This window comes from Candida dubliniensis, chromosome 1, assembly GCF_000026945.1.
Source record: "Candida dubliniensis CD36 chromosome 1, complete sequence".
Taxonomy (NCBI): Eukaryota; Fungi; Ascomycota; class Pichiomycetes; order Serinales; family Debaryomycetaceae; genus Candida; species Candida dubliniensis.
Genome location: NC_012860.1, coordinates 885,171 through 910,005, shown reverse-complemented (window position 1 = coordinate 910,005; position 24,835 = coordinate 885,171). Strand labels below are relative to the sequence as shown.

At 27.7% G+C, this 24,835-nt stretch overlaps 17 protein-coding genes across 17 annotated transcripts; 11 read left to right on the top strand and 6 right to left on the bottom strand. All coding sequences in view use genetic code 12, as the record gives it.

The window, feature by feature from the left end:
- Positions 1 to 255: 255 nt before the first annotated feature.
- On the bottom strand, positions 256 to 1,196 carry CD36_03990 (conserved hypothetical protein; the record flags this gene model as incomplete). The annotated part of the gene is made up of 2 exons (XM_002417024.1): positions 256 to 619; positions 724 to 1,196. 2 exons carry the CDS (start codon positions 1,194 to 1,196, stop codon positions 256 to 258), a joined length of 837 nt encoding a protein of 278 aa, XP_002417069.1.
- A 371-nt stretch (positions 1,197 to 1,567) lies between these two features.
- On the top strand, positions 1,568 to 2,131 carry CD36_03980 (conserved hypothetical protein; the record flags this gene model as incomplete). Its single annotated transcript, XM_002417023.1, has 1 exon — positions 1,568 to 2,131. The coding sequence occupies one exon, from the start codon at positions 1,568 to 1,570 to the stop codon at positions 2,129 to 2,131; it is 564 nt and encodes a 187-aa protein (XP_002417068.1).
- Positions 2,132 to 3,102: 971 nt separating this feature from the next.
- CD36_03970 (cell division control protein CDC3, putative) lies at positions 3,103 to 4,507 on the top strand (the record flags this gene model as incomplete). The annotated part of the gene is made up of 2 exons (XM_002417022.1): positions 3,103 to 3,112; positions 3,231 to 4,507. 2 exons carry the CDS (start codon positions 3,103 to 3,105, stop codon positions 4,505 to 4,507), a joined length of 1,287 nt encoding a protein of 428 aa, XP_002417067.1.
- A 1,041-nt stretch (positions 4,508 to 5,548) lies between these two features.
- On the top strand, positions 5,549 to 6,346 carry CD36_03960 (conserved hypothetical protein; the record flags this gene model as incomplete). Its single annotated transcript, XM_002417021.1, has 1 exon — positions 5,549 to 6,346. One exon carries the CDS (start codon positions 5,549 to 5,551, stop codon positions 6,344 to 6,346), a length of 798 nt encoding a protein of 265 aa, XP_002417066.1.
- Positions 6,347 to 7,133: 787 nt separating this feature from the next.
- On the top strand, positions 7,134 to 8,324 carry CD36_03950 (conserved hypothetical protein; the record flags this gene model as incomplete). Its single annotated transcript, XM_002417020.1, has 1 exon — positions 7,134 to 8,324. The coding sequence occupies one exon, from the start codon at positions 7,134 to 7,136 to the stop codon at positions 8,322 to 8,324; it is 1,191 nt and encodes a 396-aa protein (XP_002417065.1).
- A 265-nt stretch (positions 8,325 to 8,589) lies between these two features.
- On the bottom strand, positions 8,590 to 8,982 carry CD36_03940 (histone H2B, putative; the record flags this gene model as incomplete). Its single annotated transcript, XM_002417019.1, has 1 exon — positions 8,590 to 8,982. One exon carries the CDS (start codon positions 8,980 to 8,982, stop codon positions 8,590 to 8,592), a length of 393 nt encoding a protein of 130 aa, XP_002417064.1.
- Positions 8,983 to 9,761: 779 nt separating this feature from the next.
- On the top strand, positions 9,762 to 10,157 carry CD36_03930 (histone H2A, putative; the record flags this gene model as incomplete). The annotated part of the gene is made up of 1 exon (XM_002417018.1): positions 9,762 to 10,157. One exon carries the CDS (start codon positions 9,762 to 9,764, stop codon positions 10,155 to 10,157), a length of 396 nt encoding a protein of 131 aa, XP_002417063.1.
- A 379-nt stretch (positions 10,158 to 10,536) lies between these two features.
- CD36_03920 (conserved hypothetical protein) lies at positions 10,537 to 11,385 on the top strand (the record flags this gene model as incomplete). Its single annotated transcript, XM_002417017.1, has 1 exon — positions 10,537 to 11,385. One exon carries the CDS (start codon positions 10,537 to 10,539, stop codon positions 11,383 to 11,385), a length of 849 nt encoding a protein of 282 aa, XP_002417062.1.
- Positions 11,386 to 11,680: 295 nt separating this feature from the next.
- Positions 11,681 to 12,253, top strand: CD36_03910 (conserved hypothetical protein; the record flags this gene model as incomplete). Its single annotated transcript, XM_002417016.1, has 1 exon — positions 11,681 to 12,253. The coding sequence occupies one exon, from the start codon at positions 11,681 to 11,683 to the stop codon at positions 12,251 to 12,253; it is 573 nt and encodes a 190-aa protein (XP_002417061.1).
- Positions 12,254 to 12,344: 91 nt separating this feature from the next.
- CD36_03900 (aldo-keto reductase, putative) lies at positions 12,345 to 13,379 on the bottom strand (the record flags this gene model as incomplete). Its single annotated transcript, XM_002417015.1, has 1 exon — positions 12,345 to 13,379. One exon carries the CDS (start codon positions 13,377 to 13,379, stop codon positions 12,345 to 12,347), a length of 1,035 nt encoding a protein of 344 aa, XP_002417060.1.
- Positions 13,380 to 13,955: 576 nt separating this feature from the next.
- Positions 13,956 to 16,430, bottom strand: CD36_03890 (eukaryotic-ribosome-biogenesis-protein-1-homolo gue, putative; the record flags this gene model as incomplete). The annotated part of the gene is made up of 1 exon (XM_002417014.1): positions 13,956 to 16,430. The coding sequence occupies one exon, from the start codon at positions 16,428 to 16,430 to the stop codon at positions 13,956 to 13,958; it is 2,475 nt and encodes an 824-aa protein (XP_002417059.1).
- A 226-nt stretch (positions 16,431 to 16,656) lies between these two features.
- Positions 16,657 to 17,430, top strand: CD36_03880 (conserved hypothetical protein; the record flags this gene model as incomplete). Its single annotated transcript, XM_002417013.1, has 1 exon — positions 16,657 to 17,430. One exon carries the CDS (start codon positions 16,657 to 16,659, stop codon positions 17,428 to 17,430), a length of 774 nt encoding a protein of 257 aa, XP_002417058.1.
- A 31-nt stretch (positions 17,431 to 17,461) lies between these two features.
- On the bottom strand, positions 17,462 to 18,337 carry CD36_03870 (vacuolar sorting protein, putative; the record flags this gene model as incomplete). The annotated part of the gene is made up of 1 exon (XM_002417012.1): positions 17,462 to 18,337. The coding sequence occupies one exon, from the start codon at positions 18,335 to 18,337 to the stop codon at positions 17,462 to 17,464; it is 876 nt and encodes a 291-aa protein (XP_002417057.1).
- A 1,689-nt stretch (positions 18,338 to 20,026) lies between these two features.
- Positions 20,027 to 20,875, top strand: CD36_03860 (outer mitochondrial membrane protein porin, putative; the record flags this gene model as incomplete). The annotated part of the gene is made up of 1 exon (XM_002417011.1): positions 20,027 to 20,875. The coding sequence occupies one exon, from the start codon at positions 20,027 to 20,029 to the stop codon at positions 20,873 to 20,875; it is 849 nt and encodes a 282-aa protein (XP_002417056.1).
- Positions 20,876 to 21,466: 591 nt separating this feature from the next.
- CD36_03850 (cyclin-like, CTD kinase 38-kDa-subunit homolohue, putative) lies at positions 21,467 to 22,555 on the top strand (the record flags this gene model as incomplete). Its single annotated transcript, XM_002417010.1, has 1 exon — positions 21,467 to 22,555. The coding sequence occupies one exon, from the start codon at positions 21,467 to 21,469 to the stop codon at positions 22,553 to 22,555; it is 1,089 nt and encodes a 362-aa protein (XP_002417055.1).
- Positions 22,556 to 22,572: 17 nt separating this feature from the next.
- CD36_03840 (mitotic spindle checkpoint component (MAD2), putative) lies at positions 22,573 to 23,259 on the bottom strand (the record flags this gene model as incomplete). The annotated part of the gene is made up of 1 exon (XM_002417009.1): positions 22,573 to 23,259. The coding sequence occupies one exon, from the start codon at positions 23,257 to 23,259 to the stop codon at positions 22,573 to 22,575; it is 687 nt and encodes a 228-aa protein (XP_002417054.1).
- A 238-nt stretch (positions 23,260 to 23,497) lies between these two features.
- CD36_03830 (geranylgeranyl transferase type II alpha subunit, putative) lies at positions 23,498 to 24,744 on the top strand (the record flags this gene model as incomplete). Its single annotated transcript, XM_002417008.1, has 2 exons — positions 23,498 to 23,500; positions 23,584 to 24,744. 2 exons carry the CDS (start codon positions 23,498 to 23,500, stop codon positions 24,742 to 24,744), a joined length of 1,164 nt encoding a protein of 387 aa, XP_002417053.1.
- Positions 24,745 to 24,835: the final 91 nt, after the last annotated feature.

Here is a 24,835-nt window from a genome sequence, read left to right as displayed (position 1 = left end):
TTTTATAACGTTTTTGAAAATGTTTATTTCAGTTGTAATTTGTGGAAGGGGGGGAGAACTAAGGTTCTAGTTTTTAGTGGCCAAGTCAGTTGGCTAGTATTGTATGCTAAAATATATGCTTCATTTCACTATATATTAATATATTTACATCCAGAATAATAATTAGTTGTAAAATCAATCAAAACTAACACTTAATTCACATTCGGATTTTGATGTAATTCTACAAAGTTGGCAAATCCTACACTTCTTTGTTGTTTAATCTTTCATTTCTTCATCTTTATCGTTCTCCTTTTTACCTAATTCTCTAACACCATTTAAAAAACTTTCAACACCTTCTCCTTTATAATCATATTTCAAACTTTGTGACATCAAATATCCTGCTCCTGAATTGCTTCTTAACAGTTCACTAAGTTTTTGTTCACATTGTTGGAAAAATCCACTACGTACCACTTCCATAATTTGACTCTTTGTAGGGTTTGAACCAATTGATTGAGGAAGATAATCACCATACATCTCTTTTAATTGTTCTAAAGATAATTTATCAAGATGAGAATCAATAGATTCAATATCCAAAACAGAAGAAATATTCCCAATTGGTAATCTAAATTTGGGTTCTTGACTAAATGATAGTTAGTATAACTATACTACAATTCCAATCAAAAATAATATTGTTTCAACTTTATTTGATATATTTTATATAGCTATCAAATTAACTATACTTACGCCTTTATTGATTCTTCTTCTTTCTTGATTCCTTTGTTTTCTTCTTCAACTTCTTCTTCTTCTTCTTCTTCTTCATTAACACTTATTAAATCAACAATATCTTGAATTATTTTTTGATCCTTTTCAGTCAATTTATCTAATTGATCTATATCTCCAACATCTTGTAACCAATATAAATATTTAGCACCAGAACTTAAAAATGTTAAAGCAAATACTCTTCCAGTATTACAAGATTTTATATGTTTAATAGTAACATCCCCAGGTATTAATAAAAATTCATCTTTTTCTATATTACCAGGAGTAGCTTGAGTCAGATCTTGTTTTGGTGTCCATGTGAAATCTAAAAATTCAGGTTCTTCACTACTTGGTTTTATTGATATAACTCCTTTATGTTGTAATGGAGTACAACGATTGGTTTCTTCATCGTATTGTACCTTACCAGCATGAAATTTTAAGGATTTAGATGATGTCATGATTTAATATATATGCAATTGATGAAGTTGTTGTTGTTGGTTGTTGATAACTATGTGTGTGTGTGTGTGTGTGCGTTCCTTTTTGATGTATTTTACGCCACTAGATGAACAAAAAACCTCCAAACAAGAAAGAAAGGAAAAGAAAAAAAAAAATGTTAGTGTGTTTGAGGAGGCAAAACGAAAAACTGTTAAAGCACAGTCAGTTATACTACTTTGAAATCAGTACACTACCAAACAAAAAAAAAATCAGAAGCAACGGAAATAAAAATAAAATTGTTTGTGGAAGTATAACATGATAAAATCCCAACTATTGTTTCCCCATATTGGAAAAACAACAATACCACAAATTAGACATCTCAATTCATATAAAAATGGCATTCCCACCAGAAGATATAACACAAATTGTATTGGAAATAGCCACGATATTACGAACGAGAAAGCAAACATTGGCAGTTTCTGAAGCTGCTTGTGGTGGTTTAATATCAGCTTATTTAGTATCAGTACCTGGGGCATCGGATTTTTATATTGGTGGAAAATTATTATATTCAATGAAAACAAGATTAAAACTTTCTGGTTGGTCTGAAAATGAAATAAATAATTATATGGGACCTAGTGAACAAGTTGCTTTAAAATTGGCTCGAACTACAAAATATGAATTAGGTTCTACATTTGTATTATCAGAAACTGGATTTGCTGGACCTTCAACTGCTTTACATTTGAAAAAAAAAAATGATGATGATGATGATGATGATGATGATATAAAACATGATAATGAATCTGATGGTGTGGGGACAGTGTATATAGGATTATCGGGTCCCAATGGTGATTCATCAACTAATTATCATACCGGTAAAAGTGATAGAAATGTAAATATGAGTGAATTTGCAAAATTAGGTTTACAATTCTTGCTAGAACAATTGCAACTACAAAAATAAGTAAAAATATGTATTATCAATATTACAATATTACAATTGTTTATTTGTTTGTTGGTTGGTTTTTTTTTTTATTATTTCTCTTTCAAAGCAACGTCGTGTGTTTATTCAAGTTAGATTATTTGATGGCATATAGTATGGTATATATATATATATATATATATATTTCAATGTTGGTGATAGTTTAGATTTAATATTTTTGTAAAAATTTAGTGAAAATTACACAAGAAAATTTATCAAATAAGTCCTTAGCACAACAATACAAGCTACCATGTGTTGGGGTTTTCCCCAATTTGACCAATCCAATACTTTAAACATAACCAGTTAGTTCTAATGATATAAAGGAGGTGGAACCTAATCAAAACGCAATCATTTTACTTGTAGAAAATCCATTCGTGGTGTGTTAAAATTCTTATTTTCAAGTTGAGTCACGTGAACAAAACTGTTATTTTTCAAAGGGCCCTCCCTCCCTCCGAAAATCGAGGACAAACGCGGGTTTGAGAAGAAGAAATTAAATATTGTTTATAAAGAATTGTTTTAACGAAGAATTGTTGTTTGGTCAAATTACACGTATTTTGACACACAACACACACATTTACAAAATAGAAATATAAACAAATCAAATCAACACCAGAAGTTAAACAACAGGATACAATTAAAAAAAAAAAACAATACACGAAAGATATTTCTCTATTTTTATGAGAATTTTTCTTCTTCTTCTTTTTTTTTTTTAAATATATTTAATTTTGGGAAAAACAACCAACCAAACCTTTAATCAATCCTTTTATTGCAGAATCTAATTCATATAAGATTATTCATTAAATAGAATTAATTTTTATCCTGTTAGTATTCTCACAATTAGTTCAAACAATTTTTTTTTTTTTAGTTTTTTTGTTGTTGTTGTTCCTTTTTTTTTTTTTACACGCCAAAGTTCCAGTCGTCAAATTACAGGTTTTTAAAACACACAACTAAAGATGGCTGCAGGTATGTCTACTACTACTACTAGTACTACTAGTAATGTTGATGATCTACTATTGATCAATCATTTATGGCAAGGAATATACTAACAATTTGTTCTTTTTTTTTTTTTCTTTCAATATAGTTGATCATTCTACCACTGGAGAAATAGTTCCACAAAATATAAAAATCATTAAAAAAGTATTAAATGGTTATGTTGGGTTTGCCAATTTACCAAAGCAATGGCACAGAAAATCTATTAGAAGAGGATTCAGTTTAAACATTATGGCCATTGGTGAAAGTGGATTGGGTAAAGCCACTTTAATTAATACTTTATTTAACCGTGATATTATAATCCTGCAACATGATTCAGATGAATTTGATGAAGGTGAAGAAGAAGATGTTTCGGTCAAGATTAAATCGACCCAAGCAGAAATTGAAGAAGATGGTGTCAAATTGAAAGTAAGTGTTATTACTGCTCCTGGGTTTGGTGAATCAATCAATAATGTTGAGGCTTGGAAACCAATTGTTGATGAGATCAATAGTAGATTTGATTCTTATTTAGAAGCTGAATCAAGAATTAACAGAACTGCTGTTGTTGACAATAGAGTTCATGCTTTTCTTTATTTTATTGAACCAACTGGTCATTCATTAAGAGCATTGGATATTGCCTTGATGAAACAAGTTCATGAAAAAGTTAATTTGATTCCCGTTATTGCTAAATCTGATACTTTGACTGATGAAGAAATTTTAGAATTCAAACATAGGATATTAGCTGATATTAGTCATCAAGGAATCAAAATTTTTAAACCCACTGATTTTGAATATGATGAAGAAGAATCTGCCAATACTAGACTGATTATAGACAGTTTCCCATTTGCCGTTGTTGGCTCAACCAAAGAAGTTCAAACTCCTGATGGCCGTTTAGTTAGAGGAAGAAAATATCCATGGGGGGTTATTGAAGTTGATAATGAAAATCATAATGATTTTGTTAAATTACGCCAATTATTGGTTAGAAACTTTTTAGAAGAATTAAAAGAACATACTGCTAATGTTTTATATGAAAATTATAGAACTGAAAAGTTGAAAAGAATGGGTATTGAACAAGATAATACTGTTTTCAGAGAATTTGATCCTGCTGCTAAACAAGAAGAAGAAAGAGCTTTACACGAAGCTAAATTAGCCAAGATGGAAGCAGAAATGAAACTGGTTTTCCAACAAAAAGTGAGTGAAAAGGAAAAGAAATTACAAAGATCTGAAGCTGATTTATTTGCTAGACATAAAGAAATGAAAGATAAATTGACTAAACAGATTAAATTATTAGAAGAGAAAAAAGCTCAATTAGAAAAACAAAAATTGTTACCACAAGACCCACCAGTACAACCAGCTCCACAAAAGAGTCGTAAAGGATTTTTACGTTAGATATAGCTAAATAGTATGTAACTTAATTTAGGTTTATCTGTTTTGTTTGTTTGTTTGTTTGTTTAATTTGATATTGTGATGTTCTAAGAATCAATTCTGTTTGTGTGTGTGTGTGGGTGTGTGGGTGTGTGGGTGTGTGGGTGTGTGTGTGTGGGTGTGTGTGTTTTTAAAAGGTTTGGGTCTTTGCAAATCTCCCTAGTAGACAGGGGGTCGGGTGGTAGTAGGAATAAAATATCGAAAACTTGAAGTCAGACCAACCGCCCTTTTACGCCTTGACAACATTGAATATTACTTTCTTTTTTTTTTTTTTTTTTTTTTTTTTTTTTTTTTTGGCTGGTGAAATAATCACAAGATGATAATAATATAATTGTGGTAAATCAAGCCACTTACTTTACTTTAGTTTACTTTATTACAAACTGAATTCTTCAAGATAAAACCGTTTCAAAGGGGGTAAAAAGGGGGGGAGGGGGAGGAAGGGGTCAAGGCTAATCATTATAATTCTCACATTTGCTTTGCTAATTGGTAAAGCAACAACAGATTTTGGTTGGAGAAGAATTTGCAGTATTTAGTTGAATTGCTACAAGAGAGAATAGTTGGAGGAGGTAGTAAGATTTAAAATCAAAATCTTGTGACTGAATTTAAGTATATTACATATAACCAGCTAAAAAAAAAAAAAAAAAAAAAGAACTAAACCAGAATGAAATTTAGTTGATGTGGCGGATGAAATATGAAATATGAAATATGAAAGATGAAAGATGAAAGATGAAATTTTGTTTCTTGTAGGTGTGTCGAGTAAAAACTCATGATAGTAGAAGAAGAGGAAACAAAAAAAAATAAAATCAACAACAACAAAACTAGAAAAGCTTAAAATTGAATCCTCTCTTCTTTTTTTTTTTTTGTTTGCTTTTTGTTCTTTCTATTTCCAAAAAAAAAAAAACCCTTTTCTATCACTACCTCTTTTTTCTATTTTCTATTTTCTATTTTAATTCATCAATTCATTGATACTTTCTTTATTTATCTCAATTGAAATTAATTTCAATAATGACTGAAGAAAAGAAGAAAGTTGCTACTGCTCCTTCTCCAGCAATTAAATTTGATCAAGAAAAATTACTTCAAACAGTTCAAACTTTACAATTTGGTTGGTTTATTGGTAATGTTCTTACATTATTAGGATTTTTCTTATTTACATTATCTTATTTTGGTATTTTACCTGATATTGGATTTATATGGTATTTAATTTCATTATTAGGAGCATTAATTTCATTTGGAATTTTACTTGTTCAATTTATTCAAAAAAATGGGTTTAAATTACCTCTTTTAATTAAAGATGATAATTTCCATTATTTTTTATTAGCAATTTTTTTAATTGCTTTAAGAGCTTATGTATGGATAACTTTAATACCATTTGTTATTTTTTCAAGTTTCCATGTTTTAAATTATGTTAATACTCATTTATTACCAATTGTGGGATTAGAAAATAATCCAATTTCTAAACATATTACTAATTTTGTCAATAAAAATAATCTTGCTTCTATTCAAATTGCTAGTGGTATTGAATTACTCACTATTATTTGGTTATTCCTTAGAGTGATCACATTTAGAAAAAGATCATTAACACCATTTTTAGTTTTCCTTATTTTTTTGAAGAAAAGACATGAAGTTTCTCCATTCACAAGAAAATATTTTGATTTTTTTGGTACTCAAGGTGATTCTGCTGTTGCTGCTATAAATAATCCCGTGGTTAATGATGTTTGGGGTCATGTTAAAACTGCATTCAGAACCATTGACCTGTTTAAATTGGTTCATGATCGAACCAAAGATGAAGATAAGGCCAAATGAATTGGGGCTCCAATAGAGGAGGCTAAGAAAGAAGCAAAGAAAGAGGAGAAAAAAAAAGAAGAAAATAAAGAAGAAGAAGAAGTTAAAGAAGTTAAAGAAGAAGTTAAAGAAGAACCTAAAAAAGAAGAGGAACCCAAGAAAGAAGAACCAAAAGAGGAACCCAAAAAAGAAGAAGAACCAAAAGCTACGGCCGCCCCACCTCCACATCCAAAAAAAGTCGGTAGATTAAAGAGATTAAAGAGAGCCATAAAAGATGGTCTTGATGAATTTGATTGAGATTGAAAAGAAATAACACATTCTACTTATTTAATTATTTATATTTATGATGCCTTTTCCCCTTCCCCAGATTTCTCCTTTTTATTTTTATTTTTATTTGATTGTTTTTTTGTTTTTTAGTCCTATCTCTATTGTCGGTCTTTTATTTTAGTAGTTTAATTTTTTTTTTTTTATAAACTACTTTTTTGAAATTGTGGAAATCTCTTCTCCCCCACCACCCCCCCTCAATCCATTCCACACTTGTCCCTGTTTCTATTGCCATGGTGTTTGACTGCATTATCATTAGTTTTCTTTATTTGTTTTTTGTAGCCTTCAGAATAAAATGTTACTGGAAAAAAAAAAAGAAAAAAAAAAGTCTACCATAATTCAAACTCGTTGTAAGAAATTCTAACACGGGAAAAAAAAAAAAAAAAAACAATAACAAGAAGACGAAAAAGAAAAAAAAAAAAAAATCCGACCCACCAACCCACCAACATAACTTGTCATATAGCTTACTATTACAAAACAATTCATGTTATCCAAACGACTAATTTCTTATACCAATTTATTCCCACGTCTGAGAAAATATAAACTTATTATATATATTATCATATGTTTAATATTAATAATTCTGGGATTAATAGGATATTTGTATAGTATACCGATTGTTTCACCAGATCAACCTCAATGTGATATGGTTTGGATGTCTCCATCTTATGCAAAAATACGAGCTTTTGATGAATCACATAGTAAATATGCATCAAAATATAATCTTTATTTATATCGTGAACAAGATATTGATAAAATGCCTAATGAAAATGAAGGTTTTACTTCATTAGATGGAGTACCAGCATTATTTATTCATGGTAATGCTGGTAGTTTTGAACAAGTTAGATCTATAGCTGCTCGTTGTTCAGAAATGTATTATAATGATGAAGGAAATATATTTAAAAATAAATATCCTCATGCTCGAAATATTGATTTTTTCACAGTTGATTTTAATGAAGAATTGAGTGCTTTTAAAGGATTACGTGATCAAGTTGAATATGTTACTGAAGCTATTTCATTTATTAGTGATTTATATCCTGAAAATCCTCATAAAAATATTATTTTAATTGGTCATTCAATGGGTGGACTTGTAGCAAGAATAGCAGCAGCTTCAACACATGATAATAATAATAATAATAACAATAATAATGTAAATATTATTCTTACATTAGCAACTCCTCATTCTGATCCATTCCCATGGTTACCAAAAACATCAAATTTCCCTGATGAAATAGGTTTAATTTCAATTTATCTGCTGGTTGATTTAATGGTACCTCCACTGGTAGTAACACCTAAAAGTAAAAGTGATTATTTTTTCAGTGTTGATGCAGCAAAATTATTTGGATTACCTATAGATCATCAAGGAATAGTATGGTGTGGTCAATTGAGAGAAAAATTATCAGAAGCTTTAATTGGTATTAGTGGATTAATTACTTTACAAGATAAAATGAAAGTTTTCAAAAAAATATTTGATAAAGATAAAGAAATTGGTCCAACACCAATATTTGGATTAGCAAAATTGAAATTGAAATTATTACAAAGTTGGGTACATTTATTAAGTTTAACAATTTTTGGATTGAAATGGACAATGATTGTTTTGATAATAATTCAATTACGTAAAGTATATATAAAATTTACCAACCCACCAACACCAACACCAGTACCATCACACTAGAAATTTTAATAGAGTATTTATCAATATATATAATTAACAATAACAATAACAATAACAATAACAATAACAATAACGATACTTCCTCTTTTGATTAATAATATAACTTCACTACATGTTTTTTTTTTTTTTTTTTCAATCATTTAAAACTTTAAACTAATGTACAATTTTCAAAAAAGAAAAATACCTATATTAATATACAAAATAAAACACAATATTTGGAGAAATAAACCATTCTTTTCTTTTCTTTTCATGACAAAACATCTCTCTAATTAGAAGCAGAAGAGTATTTAGTAACAGCTCTAGTACCTTCAGAAACAGCATGTTTAGCCAATTCACCTGGTAAGATCAATCTAACAGCAGTTTGAATTTCTCTAGCAGAAATGGTAGATTTTTTATTATAAGCAGCCAATTTAGAAGCTTCAGAAGCAATTCTTTCAAAAATATCATTAACAAATGAATTCATAATAGACATAGCTTTTTGAGAAATACCAGTATCTGGATGAGTTTGTTTTAAGACTTTATAAATATATGAAGAATAAGTTTCTTTTCTAGTTTTAGTTCTCTTTTTAGCACCATCAGTTGAAGCGGTTTTTTTAGCAGCTGGTTTCTTTTCAGCTGGAGCTTTAGAAGCTGGTTTCTTTTCTGCTTTTGGAGCCATTTTTGGATTATAATATGGATTGATTAATAAAATAAAGTAATGATAAGTAAATAAATAAAATAAAAAAGAAAGAAAGAAAGAAAGAAGAATATATTAATCTTTTAAAAGTTTTTTTTTTTGAAAGTGGAAGGAATTCCTAATCTATTTAAGTGCTTTTTTTTTTTAGCTTAGTTAATCTGTTTGTTTGTTTGAATTTGTTTTGATTTTTGATTTTTGATGTTATTGTATTTTGTGTTCTTGTCACGTGTATCTGATGTTATGTTCTCTCTCTTCTTCTTGTTCTTGTTCTTCTCTCTTCTCCTGTTGTTGTTGTTGTTGTTGTTTTCTCTCTCTCTCTCTTTCTCTCTTCTTGTACCACTTATTTTTTTTTTTTTTCTCGTGTTAGTGGTGGGCGCGCCCTGAAAGAGAGAACGAGAGAGAAGGAGAGAACGAGAAGCAGAACAGGCACGAGAAGGAGAAAGTGAAAAATGTGCACGCGAGTTTTCTCTCTCTTTTTTTTTTTTTTCTCCTCATAGCAAATTTGAGCACGCAAGAATATGCCACTAACAATCAAAATGATAAATGGTAGAGTGGGTAGCGTGCGTTAGTGTGGGTAGTGGGTCTAAATACAAAAATTTCCTTAACATTTGGGAAACCACAAGCCAAAAAATAAAGTGGTTTTAAATAGATCATCATTTCCTCTATTTTTCTTTCTTTTATTTTAATCTTTTTTTCTTCTTTTTCTTAAGATTTCATTTTTAATATCAAATCAAATTAAATATATATCATTAACTATAACAATGTCAGGTGGTAAAGGTAAAGCCGGTTCTTCAGAAAAAGCTTCAACTTCTAGATCAGCTAAAGCTGGTTTGACTTTCCCAGTCGGTAGAGTTCACAGATTATTAAGAAAAGGTAACTATGCTCAAAGAATTGGTTCTGGTGCTCCAGTGTATTTGACTTCAGTTTTGGAATATTTGGCTGCTGAAATTTTAGAATTGGCCGGTAATGCTGCTAGAGATAACAAGAAATCTAGAATTATCCCAAGACATTTACAATTGGCCATCAGAAATGATGAAGAATTGAACAAATTGTTGGGTGATGTCACTATTGCTCAAGGTGGTGTCTTACCAAACATTCATCAATCATTATTACCAGCTAAGAAAGCTAAAGCAGGTGCTGCTTCTCAAGAATTGTAAACAAGGGGAGGGATAATTATACTTCAATTGTATTTTGTATTTTTAGCTAACTTTATGTTTTTTTTTGTTTATTTCTTAGTTTAATGTTTGCAGGTATATATGTAAACTTAGTGTATATTATTAAATGATTTTATTATAGTATTTTGGATAATATTTGTTATTAGAAAAGTAAATTGGAATTAATATTGGTAGTTGTGTTGTTATTGTTGTAATGCTCTTCCTCCTTCCCCCCGCCCCCCCTACTCATTTTGTTTTCCGGTTTCTCGTACTATTGGAAAAAGTGGAACAACAACAAACACAACACAACACAACACAACACAACACCAATTCAAATTTCACTTATATCATTCACATTATTACTAGATATATACTTTTACTCATGAAGCTTATATTTATAGACAATAATCCATTGATTGTCAAATGTTGGAAACATCATTATCAAGTATTATCAAACATCTATAAAGAATACAATTTTCAATGTCACCATAATATCAAATTCAGTTTTTATAATCATACCATTGAACATATGGTACAAACCTACAAGTTTAATACTGGTAAAACCTCTATAGTGACACCAGCAAACTCTTTAAATTATATGGGTGGTGGATTTGATTTACATCTTTTAAATGCTATATTACTTGGAACTAATCAAACATTTAAACATCTTGAAAATATAATTCAAAATTATCAATTACAAAGATTTCAAGGATATTTAGTTCCCAATCAAATATATAAAATCAATTTAACTGATTTATCTGAATTTGATTATACTTCTTCTATAGTTTATAAAAATTGGAATTTAACTGAAATAATAGAAATCCCAACTATGGTTGTACCGGAGAAAATCCATTCAATATCTCATTTATTTGATTCTATATGGAATTTAATGAGTAATATTAATTTTGAAAAGGGAAACATATTGGTATTACCAGGTATTGGCACAGGATATGGTAATTTGAATGAATATGAATCTACTAAAATAATGTTATTTGCCATATTTTTATATAATTTATCATTTACAATAGAAGAAAAACCATCAAGATTAGATCAATTAAAAAAATCTTTATTGATTTTATTTTTCTTTAATAAAGATTATCGGAAACTTGAAAATCATAATGATATAGAAGAATTAGAAACTTATGTCATTAGTGATTATGGACAAAATTTAAATCTTGTTAATGGAACTGTTATGGAATTGGAACAAGTGTTCAAATGTATTAGGTGGTGAATAGAAATTTTTTTTTTTAACCTTGTTTATTCTGGGATTTAGATAGTCATATATAATAGATTTTTGTTGTGATAATATAGTATTGCCAATGATATACATCCATACATGATAAAGAACTTCCGGGTATCCGAGTCGTTTTAATGAAGCAGTATTTCAGGCACCACTAGCTAGCTACCATGATAGAGACAAGAAAAAAAAAAAAAAAAAAAGAAAGAAAAAGGGCGACCAACACAAACAAAAAAAACAAAAACAAACTTTGTACATATTCTTTTTTACAACCAAATAGATAACAACCATGACTACTACTACTACTACTGCTACTGAAGTTCCATTATCATATACTCTTGGATTTATTCGTTGTAAAGACAATAACAAAATTTTATTATTGAATAGAAACAAATCACCTTGGATGGGATTATATAATGGAGTAGGTGGTAAATTACAATCAGGTGAATCTGCTTTAGATTGTATGATCCGTGAAGCTAATGAAGAAACTGGATTACATTTAACTAATTTCATAAATAGAGGTATTATGACTTGGAATATAAATTATAGTGATAAAGTTACATCACATCAACAACCAAGTATTGGAGGATTATATTTATTTACTGCTGATATATCAATTGAACAATATGAACAATATCGAACTCCTTTGATTTATAATGATGAAGGAATATTAGATTGGAAAAATATGGAATGGATATTACATCAAAATAATTTTGGAATTGTAGATAATATTAAAATAATATTACAATATCTTTTCGATAGTAAAGAACAAGATTTATTTATTGTGAAATATAATGATCATCATTTAATTAGTTGTGTTTATCTTCCCAATGAAAATCCCCTATACAAAGAACAAGTATAGATTTTTGGGGTAAAATCCTTTTATTTGTGAGTGTTTTGTATAAATTTTTGTTTTAATATATATGTAATCAATAGAGACTATAAAATATCTTTTAGACAATATTTGGTGCTACATTTTTGGCGTGATATGGTTCATCGAGATATTTAATATCCTCTTCAGTCAAATCAACATTGTAGATACCAACTAATTCTTCAGCTTGAACAAATTTAGAAACTCCAGCAATTGGAATCACACCTTTGGCCATACACCAAGCTAAAGAGATTTGCATCATTGAAGCATTATATTTGACACTTAATTCTTCAACTCTATCAACAATAATCTTATCTGCTTCTCTAACATTATCCAATCCAAAAACACTAGCCCATTGTTTATTCTCTAAGAATTTTTGAGTCTTTTCCGAATTGTAAGGACGACATAATACACCACTAGAATTTGGAGACCATGGAATTAATCCAATACCATGTTTTTTACAATAATCATTTAATTCTCTGTCGTCTTCACGGTACAATAAGGAGTAATGGCTCTGCATAGAAATAAATTGATGCCAACCATTGGCTTTAGCTACATTTTGCAACTCAATAAACTCCCAAGTTTTCATTGATGAAGCACCAATGTATCTCGTCAACCCTTTTTCAACAACATCATTCAATGAACGCATAATCTCTTCATAGGTGACTTCATGGTCCAAACGATGAATTTGTAAAACATCAATATAAGTACCCAAACGTTTGACAGATGCTTCAGCTGCAGCCAAAATATGTTTTCTACTTAACCCTTTACCATTCATAAAATCAATTGGATCAACTTCACCCCAACCTTCTTCAGTAGAATCTTTGACTGGGAAATAACATTTAGTTAAAATAACAATTTTTTCACGTGGGATATTATATTTCTTAATAAATAAACCTAATAATTCTTCAGATTTCCCATTCGAGTAAGCATCAGCGGTATCAAAAGTACGAAATCCATTATCATAACAAAATTTCAAAATCCTTAAGCATTCATCGATGTCACCATTTGAACCCATCCAATTGGAACCTAATCTCATGACTCCGACAGCAACGGTATTGACTTTTAAACCAGATTTACCTAATCTGGTGACCATTTTTGATTTATCAATAGACATTTTTAGTTGGGTTTTTTGCTTTTGCTTTTGCTTTTGTTTTTGCTTTTTGTAAATTGTTAATGAATTAAGAAGTGGAGAATATCATTATTAAAGAATTGTATAACTTTATATATATTTCTGTTGAAAGGATAGGAGGATGAAGGGTGATGGGCGATGGGTGATGGGTGATTTTTTGGGCCGAACTTTTTGATGGTAATCTCGGTGATTTCCTAATGGGTATATTTTTTCTGAATGCCGAGAACTATTTTCTCGGGATTATTATATTAAAATTTTTCCTGGAAAAACCCTTGCCTCATTTAATAAATTCTACAGGAATAACAAAATAATAATAATAATAAAACGTATGATTTTTGATAGCAACTATAAAAGTGAATTAACACACACATAATGGTAGGCTCAATTTTAGGAACATTTAATAACTTTAACCGAAAACTTTCCAACTAAAAACATCAGACAAAAAGTCCGAAGTAACTTCTTTTACAAAAATCTAAACATTTGAAAAAAAAAAAAACAACCCCCATTTTGGAAATGATTTAAAATTATATATTGGTCAAAACATTGATTTGGGTTATTTCTCTATGTAGTCCAAAGACGAGCAGTTCCATCAGCACCAGCACTAAATAACCAAGGTTGTTTTGGATGCCAAATTAAATCCAATATTCCAATTTGATTAATAATTTTATGACCAGTTAATTTTTTCAAAGGTACTAATAAAGGATTTGTCATTAAATCATCATATACTGTACCATGGAAAATATGAATATTACCATCATCAGAAGCACTAGCAAATAATGGTAAATTACCTTTATGAAATTTTATTGATCTAACGGCTTTTTCATGATATCTTAAAGTCTTGTAAGGAGTTGAACTTAAATCTAAATCATGCCATAAAACTCTTTTATCATAAGAACAAGCTAATAAATTATCACCACGAGGATGAATATCAATTGATGATAATAATCTTACTCCTGGCATTAATTTTTTCAATAATATTTGTTGAGATAAATCATAAATTTTAATTTGACGTTGTGAAGCAACAAATAATTGAGGTTTAAATGGATGAAATTTAACATCCATTATAATTCCTTTTGATTTTTTAAATGGTGATTGAGATAAATGTTTAGAAACTTGATGAATTAAAACGGCAGTATTTTTACTATCGGGAGAAACTGTAACAAAATAATCACCTTTTCTATGCCATGAAATTTTTTTAATTGTTTTACGACATTGAATAATTGCTGAAATACCCATAGCTGCTTGTTCAGAATTTGGTGGATACCATTTAGCAACTTCTTTCTTTGATTCAACAGATGTTGCATTTTCTTCTTCCAGTTCTGCATCTTCTGCATCTTCTGCATCTTCATCATCTTGGGTTGAAATTTTGAGATCTTTCTTTTTATTACCAAATGTATCATAACCCCAACCACTTTCAATTCTTAATTTACCAGTATTTTCAATATCAAAACCAAAAATTGGTGGGACAATTAAATAAATATTTTCTCCAACACAAACTGATAAAATCCCACTATTAGAATCAGGATTCCATTCTAAACTTTCAATATGATCTTCATGATTAATTTCTTTATTAATTAATATTATTTTGAAAACTTGTCTACCAGTTAAAACTTCCCATATTCTAACACTACCATCATCTGATCCAGTAGCTAACCAAATACCTTGAGGATCAATTGATATAGTTCTAATTTTATTAGTATGACCTTGATAAATAGTAGAACAACGAATTGGAAATGGTCGTAAATCTTTTGGTGAAGGTAAATCTGGAATCAAACTATCAGGATCAATATTTAATTTATTATGACGAATTCTAGGAGCTAAATATAAATCTAAAGATCTTTCAAATCTTTCTCTAATTGATTCTTTATAACCAGGTACTTGTCTTAATGAATTATATTTTTGAGGTAAAAAATTTCTTTCTCTATCAATAGGAGATTGTTTTAACCAATTAGATTTTTCTTCTTCAGTTAAAAGATATTCTTCTGGAGGATTATAACTTTCTTCATTAGTTGGTGGTGGTAATTTGGGGGCTCTTAAATTCATAATATGATCAGGTATTTCAATTTCATCTTGCCAAAGATCAAAATTAAATTGATCATCTTCTTTTGCTTGTTGTTGAACTTTATTTGGAGGAATAATTCTACCTTCTCTAATGGCTCTAACTATTTTCATAATTCTTTTAGCTTCATGTTTTGAAGGAATAAATCTTCTTTTCGGTTCAGGAATTGCAGTTAATGGCATAATTTCTTCATCTTTAGTAAACCAATCAATTAAAGGTTCATATGGATTAATATTTTCATCAGTATTTTCTTGTTGTTGAATTTTTCTAATTAATTCTAATTCTTCATCAGTTAATTTTAATGAATTACCAGTATTCTGATCTAATAATCCTGTCCAACCTTCAGGTAAATCAATTGATTCTAATAATTGATCTAATGCTGATCCTTTTGCTGGTCTCATAATTCTTTTACCATTAATATCATAACCAATATGAGGCATTTCATCATAAGCAGAAATTGGAATATTACCAATAGTATTAAAATTTTCAACATCACTATCATCACTATCATATTTAGGTTCAATTTCTGGTTTTAAAATTCTTATTGATCCATCAGAAAATTTTGAAATTGAGTTAATGGTTTTAGGATCAGAAACTGATAATGATTTAATATTAATTCCTGATAATTCATCTTCTTTTGGTTCATCAGAAAAATCTTCCGAATCATAATCACTTGGATCTTCTTCTTCACCTAATAATTGATTAAGTTCTTCTTCAGAATCGATAGGGTTTTCTCCTGCAGAATCATCATCACCATCACTATTGTTTTCTTGGGATTGTTGTTCATCTTCTTCATCTTCATCGTCTTCACTTGCATCAATCAATCCTTCAACATTTAACTCATCTTCTGAAGATTCATCATTGGAGTGAGCCTCTTCCTCTTCTTGTTGAACTGGTTTTCTTTTTCTCAGTATTGGGGCTTGGTTTTTTTTCTCCACCACCACTACAGTATCTTTCTTAATACCACTCTTAGCCATGATTGATGATTAATTTGTTAAATATTATATTATATTGAATGAAATGAGATTGAGAATAGGGTTATAAGTAAAGTAAAGTAAAGTAAAGAAATTTTTTTTTGTTTTTTTTTTTGTTTGAACAATCTCATCGCTTCTCTTTTTGATTAAATTATTTCATTATTTCGCATCAAGAAGAATAAAATTGTAACTTAAAAATAATTATTAACTAATCACTTCTTTCAATCATATGAATACAATTAAACAAATAAATCAAATAAATCAAAAAGAATTAATTTCAAATACATCATATAAATCATCATGGCATTATGATTATCGTGATACAAATTATTTATATATTGGTAATATTCCATTTAATTTAACTGAAAAAGATATAATTAAAATATTTAGTCAATATGGAATTCCAACTCATATTAATTTAATTAAAGATAAAGATAAAGATAAAGATAAAGATAAACAAGAAACTGAGAAGAAATATCATAGAGGATTTGGATTTTTAAAATATTCTAATTTTAAAAGTTGTATATTAGCTATTGATAATTTTAATGGAATAAAATTAGGTGATCGATATTTAAAAGTTGATCATAATTATTATAAATTACGTAATGATGAAAATGAAGATGATTATTTGATTGATTATAATAATGAGATTATGATGAAAGTTAATGAAGAAGAAGAAGAATTGATTGAAAATAATAAAGAAATTAAATTAATTAAAGGGAAAGGGGAAGATAAACAAGAGAAGGATGAAGAGAAGGATGAATTTAAAGATCCAATGGCTCAATTTTTAACAAAGAAAGAAGCGAAAGAAGAAGAAGAAGAAAAAGTAGATGATGATTTTAAAGATCCTATGGAACAATTTATCAAAGATAAAAAGGCAAAAAATCATAAACATAAATCATCTCATCGATCTTCTGGTCGATCATCTCATAGACATAGATCATCTCATCATCATCAATACAAATCAAAAGATCGTGAAAAAAAGTCCTACAAGATAAAATAAGGAAGAATTGTTCAATATATACAACATATATTTAATTCTTTTTAATACTATGATCAAAATAATAATCTATAAATTTATTTTTTGAATCAATATTTAAATCTTGACTTATTGAAGTTAAAGAATTCAATTCAAAAGAATTTCTAATTTTAGAAATATTAAATTCATTATCAAATTTATAAATTTTATAATGTATAATTTTAGGAGATAAATTTGTTAATAGTTCGAAAAAATATTGTAATTTAGTAGTAATATGAGGTATTGGTAAAGTGAAATAATTTGGTTTTAATTTCACAATCAATGATTTAATAATAAAATTATCATTAAATGAATATTTAGAATTTAATTTAATAAATGGTAAAATTGATTTATTATTTGATGGAGTTCCTTCTAAAAATAAAAACACAATTTTGTTTTGTAATTTTGATAAATCTTGGATTAATTTCCCACCATCATTATAATTAAAAGTATAATTAAATAATCCTAATGGTGAATATTGATATAAATCACCTGATTTATTAGGAATTAAAAGAACAATTTTAGAATTATTACCACTTAATAAAGAAAGAAAATAACCATCTAATGGAGTAATATAATTTGTAATGATTAAATCACCTTTTTGAGGTTTATATTTAATTAATTTATCAATTTGTGATTTTTTAATACCATCAACAGTAAATTCAATTCTATTAAATCCAAATAAAATTGTTAAAATAAATTTTAATATAAAATTTAATCCAGTAATTGTATAAATCAAATAAGTAATAATGAAAAATGGTAATTTAATTAAAAATATTGGTGATTTTGATGCTACTGATAAAATGATATTATTTTGAAATGTTGGTAATTTTTGAGGCATAAATGGAGAAATACCAGTTCCTTTATCTCTCCAACTTGAAAACTTTTCCATAATGATAATGATGATAATGAAGTGGAAGTAATTATTGGGGGGGGGGGGGGATTATGAATATGTTGATGTCAAATAGGTCCGGTTTTTTTTTTTTTTTTTTTTCACCATTTTTTTTTCTCCCAACCCAACCCAACTCAATCCAACAATATCATCATCATACTCATACTTTTGACATTCATATGATGTACATGTTCTTTGAATATACTTACAACTAAAGCAGTTGTAGAACACCCGTAACAGACATATCTTCAAATATTTCGACAATTAAATTGGAAACAGCCAATTTGACAATCCATGCCGATTTAGCAACTCACTGTAGAACTCTATAATTGTTGACCAATTAGCCAAACAGAATGATATATAGGATATACACATAGATTTAAACAAGTTTGTAATACTCTAATCATGGAAAATCATGGATTAAAGATTAGACAACATCAAATGTTCTATAGTGTATGTAAGTTGTCAATTTTTACAGTATATATATATATTTTGGTATTTTTTTTTTTTTTTTTGCAACACCACCACCTACTGGTTGTCTAATTTAATACAGTCAATACCAAATATTCCAAAAACGAATCTCCAAATTTTACAAATTGATCATAAAATAAATCCATTAATCACATTATAGAGAAATATATCATCACAAGCTGATTCAAGGGAAATTCAGGAATTTGTTTATCAAATTAACTCCATATTATAAGAATATAAGACGGATAATTAAGGGAGGTGTTACACGTGGACTTCCTCTCTTTTGTTTATAATTTTTTCCCGGTTTCAAAACTTTTACATTTTGATCTATTTAACTGATTCGAATAGTTACAAATAAAGATTATCAACTGAATAGAATAGAATAGAATTGAAAGAAAGAAAGGTTGTTATAAAAAGTATCAATTAGATTAGAGAAATGTTAGACAGAGACATTTGATTTGATTTGATTGAGGTTAAAGTGAAAATTTAAATGATATATAATAGTGTTAAGAGGGAGGAGTATATAATCTTCCCCCCACGTTATTGACTTACAGGTATGATTGATTGATTGAGTGATTGAGTGATTGTTTGTTTGTTTTTGGATTGTCTCAAATGGGAAAGAAAGGAAGAAAGAAAAATAATTAATTGTTGATCAATCAATCAACCAATAATATTTCATTTCATTATAGAAGTTAAATATACTAAGTATAAGGTTGTAAGTAGTTTCCAATACAAGTTCTTTTGACATATCTTCAAATATATATATATATATATATATATATATATATAGTTATCAACAATTCAATTCAATTCAATGCTATAATATAAACTTAATGTTGTTAAAGTGGGTTAGGTATTGATTGGGGGGTGGCCACAGTTTGTTGAAATGTAAAAGAGTCTCTGTTACCTCCGACATGACTGCATATAATATTGTTGTTAATTGTTTGTTTGTTGATTATTTTTGACCCAACCAAAAGAAAAACGTTGGGTGGGTGCAGTGGGTGGAGTGGAAGGGGTGGAGGGAGAATTTTCTATATGATTCTCTTAATAAAGGCAACGAGAGAGACAGAGAGACAGAGAGACAGAGAACCAACCAACTTGTCATGCACATTTTTTTTTTTTTCTTTCCATAACTTTTACTCCATTTCTTTCTTTCTTCCTTTCTTCTATTTTTGAATCAAACTCAATTCTTCTTTTTATCAATTGAATATTTAAACAATGGCTCCAGCTGCTTATTCTGACTTATCTAAAGCTTCCAACGATTTAATCAATAAAGATTTTTATCATTTATCAACTGCTGCTGTTGATGTTAAAACCGTGGCTCCTAATGGTGTCACTTTTACTGTTAAAGGTAAAACTACTAAAGATGATACCATTAGTGCTTCTGTTGATGCTAAATATTTAGATAAAGCTACTGGTTTAACTTTGACTCAAGGTTGGAACAATGCTAATGCTTTAAATACCAAAATTGAATTATCAGAATTATTGACTCCAGGTTTAAAAGGTGAATTGGATACTTCAGTTGTCCCTAATGGTGCTAGAAATGCTAAATTGAATTTTTTTTATCAACAATCTGCTGTTAATGCCAGATTATTCTTTGATTTATTAAAAGGTCCAATTGCTACTGCCGATTTAGTTGTTGCTCATGATGGATTCACTGCTGGTGCTGAATTAGGTTATGACATTTCTTCTGCTAAAGTTAATAAATATTCTGTTGGTGTTGGTTATGCCAACTTAAATTATGGTTTAGCTGCTACTGCCACTTCTAATTTATCAGTATTTTCCGCTGCTTATTTCCATAAAGTTTCTCCATTAGTTCAAGTTGGTGCTAAAGCTACTTGGGATTCAGTTAAATCTTCTAATGTTAATGTTGAATTTGCTACTAAATATGCTTTAGATAATACTTCATTCATTAAAGCCAAGATTGCTGATTCTGGTTTGACTGCTTTATCTTATACTCAAGAATTAAGACCAGGAGTTAAATTAGGTTTGGGTGCTTCTTTTGATGCTTTGAAATTGGCTGAACCAGTTCATAAATTAGGATTCTCCTTATCTTTTGCTGCTTAAAATAACTTGACCTAAATTAAAATAAAAAAAAAAAACAATAATTTTAGTTTTAGTCGATTGAAATAAATCCTCCTCCCCCATAAAAAAATCAAAAGGAATTATTCTACATTTTTATTTTGTCTTCTTTGTTAGTATTTATTGTATTGTTTCCTTCCCTCCCCCTCTCCCCTTGTTTTAAGTATATGATTATATTACTATAATTTGAAAGTAGAAACAAATAATACATATTTTATAGTATTTATTAACAAGGAGGATTTGTCTTTAACATAGCACTGCAAAGGATACTTTGTTGTCTAAATCATCTCTCTTTCTCCCCCATAGAAAGGAAAATTAAATTCTCTTTAACGCACACACATACACAGATGATGATGATGATGGTTGGTTGGGGGAAAAAAAAAAAAAAAAACAACCAACCAACAAACCAACTAACCAACAACCAACAACTATAGACTTCTTCTTTAATTAGATCCACATATATATATATTGATTATGACATCTAAAGAACTAACACCTATACCTACAGGAACTAATGTTCCCACTAATGGTTCAAACTCACCAACATCAACTTCAACATCAACATCAAAACCAATAATGCCATCAATAGTTCAAATATCTCGTCCATTTTTCAGTCATAAAGAAATTTCTTATTTACATAATCAAACCATATCAGATAATCTTAAACCTCATTATACCAATATTAAGAATAAAATATTTCAATTTTTATTTCAAATTATTAAACAATTAAAATTCCCATTACGAGTATTAGCAACAGCAATGAATTATTATCAACGATATTATTTATTCAATAAATTTGAAATTAATAATGGAATTTTTGAATTTTCTGATGATCCTTATACAATATCTATGACTTGTTTATTTTTAGCAAGTAAAGTTGAAGATTGTATTAAACGATTAAAAGATATTCAAATTGTTGGGAATAAATTAAGAGATATTGATGATAATAATAATAATAAAATTATTGAATCAAATGGTTTATCATATATTGAACAACAAAGGAAACATATTTTATCAATTGAATATAAATTATTACAAATTATTAAATTTGATTTTAATAATGGTCCAATTACTATAAGAACTAATGTTGATAATTTATTAATTCAATTTTGTAAAAATATGAAAGTTAATTATAAATTATCAATTTTAGCTTGGTTAATTAATTTTGATATAATGTCTACTCCTTTAAGTTTAGTTGTACCTCCTCATTGTATTGCTTTGGCTATTATAATTATAAGTTTGAATTTAAATCCAATAGAAATTAATTTACACCATGAACCATTACTACCAAATGAAAATTGTTTGTCTGCTCAAGAAATATTACAATCAATTGATAGTGATGATTTCCAATGTCCAGAAATTTTAGTTAATGAAGCAATAATTTATATTTTAGATTATTATATTCATCAATATCAAATATCAATTTTAAATGTTTATTTACCATCAATTGATTCAGAATCTAATAAAGAACAAATTTATAAATTTATGAAATTAAAATCAGAATTTAATGATGTTAAAATAATGGATGAAATTAGTTGTACACCTAAATTAAATGAAACTGATGAATATTTAAAAAAATGGGATTATACAATTAGTTCAAAAGGTTCAACTAGATTTATGTTAAGTAATAAAAGAAGAAGATTTAATAAAGAATTACAAAAATGATATTCATATTATTCATATTATTCATATTTATAACTAACTGATGTACCTATTTGATGAATATCAGTACTAAATGAAGTAAATTTAACATTATCAATATTATTACCATGTAATATTTTCCCATCACCTTGAGTATCACACCATTCAATTGGAATTGAAGTATTAGGATCGGTATATACTAACACATTAAATGTATATCCTTCACCATCAGTATCAGTATCACTATCTTTTAAAACTGGTAAATATGAAACCAGACTAGTAATTTGACGTATAATTGCTCTTATTTCTTTTTGTATTTCTTGACGAGATTTTCCTTCATTATTATTATTATTATTATTATTATCATCATCATCATCACCATTTTCAATTGGGGGTTCTTTAGTTTCAATATTGAATTCCCATCGTTCAACAGTTTCTAAATTTGATTTAGATATAATAACAACAACAAATTTTGTCAATTTTGAACCATAAATCCATTTTTTAATTTGTTTCATAATATTATTAATATATTTTTGTACTTCATAATCATCATTTATAACCATTGGTAAATCATATTTTTTTATAGTTATAAAATCTTCTTGAGGATAAATACCTCGTTGATATAATATTGAATTTAAAGCAAATTCAAAATAATCACAAACTATTTTCAGTGATCCTTTAAGAGCTAATTTAGATGATGGTTGTAATGATGATGATGATGATGGCATGATAGGTAGGTAGGTTAAGTATGAATAAGAATTTGAATAGAGTTGTTGTTGTTGTTGTTGTTGTTGTTGTTACGAAACAAAACAAATTGTAACTTGAGATTTGATTTGATTTTATCACGAACAAAAAAATTGTTGATTCTTTCTTTCTCTCCCTGATCAACTTTTTTTTAAACCTTTTTCTCTTTATTCAATACATCTATATATATATATAGAAACTCACCATCTAAACATACTTACAATGGTAAGTAATAGCTTATATTATTAATCAATTCTTATTACAATTTATTACTATACTAACATTGAATGTGTTTTTGTTATTATTAGCAACATGGGATTAAACGAGTCAAATTATCTGAAGAAGCAAAACGATTAAAATTACAAAAAGATCAAATTAAAATTGAAAATTATCGTCAATTAACTAATGAAATATTTAATTTAAGAAATAATGGGAATTATTCTGATAAAGCATTAATTAAAACTAATGAATTATTAATTATAAATCCGGAATTTTATACTATATGGAATTATCGTCGAGAAATATTAATTAATAATTATTCAAACAATAAAGAAATTTATGAAGATATTCTTAATCAAGATTTAAATTTTGTTCTTATTCAATTAAAAAAATTTCCTAAATGTTATTGGATTTGGAATCATCGTCGTTGGTTATTATTTGAATTAGTTAAACTTGATAAAATTAATTGGAATTATGAATTTTCAATTATTTGTAAATTATTAGATTTAGATCAAAGAAATTTTCATGGTTGGCATTATCGAAGATTTATAATTGAAAATATGGAATTACAATATGAAAACAATTTAATTAAAAAATTGGAAATTAATTTAAATGAATTTAATTATACAACTTTAAAAATTGAAAAAGATTTTCTGAATTTTTCTGCATGGCATAATCGAAGTAAATTAATTCCTAAAATATATAATTTACTTCAACAACAACAACAACAACAACAACAGAATCAAAATGAAAAAATTGTTGATAATTTGCCCGGTAGTATAGAATTATTTAAAGATCCAATATTATTATTAAATAATGATTTAGAAATGATTAAAACTGGAATTTATATGAGTCCTGAAGATACTTCAGTTTGGTTATATTTATATTGGTTATTAACTGATGATCTTTTCATTAAAGCTTTTAAATCATCAAATGATTATATGAATATCTTAAATGAACAATTACAATTAATTAATGAAGTTAATGAAATGGAAAAAGAAGATACTGGTAAAGATAATATTGGATGTTTGAAAACTATGATTTTTATTAATACATTAATTCAAAAACAAAACCAAAACCAAAACCAAAACCAAAACCAAAATAATCAAATATTAACTGAACAAATTAAAAATTATTTAATTAAATTAATTGAAATTGATCCACTTCGGAAAAATAAATATTTACAACAACTTTCTGGTAAAGCTCCAATTTTCACCATAGAAAATGTTTTGAAAATTGAAAATATTTAAGATTCATGATTCAAGTACTGATTTGTAAATACCGAGAATAATTTAGATAATATACCAAACAAACCAAAACATGAATATATGATTTACTCAA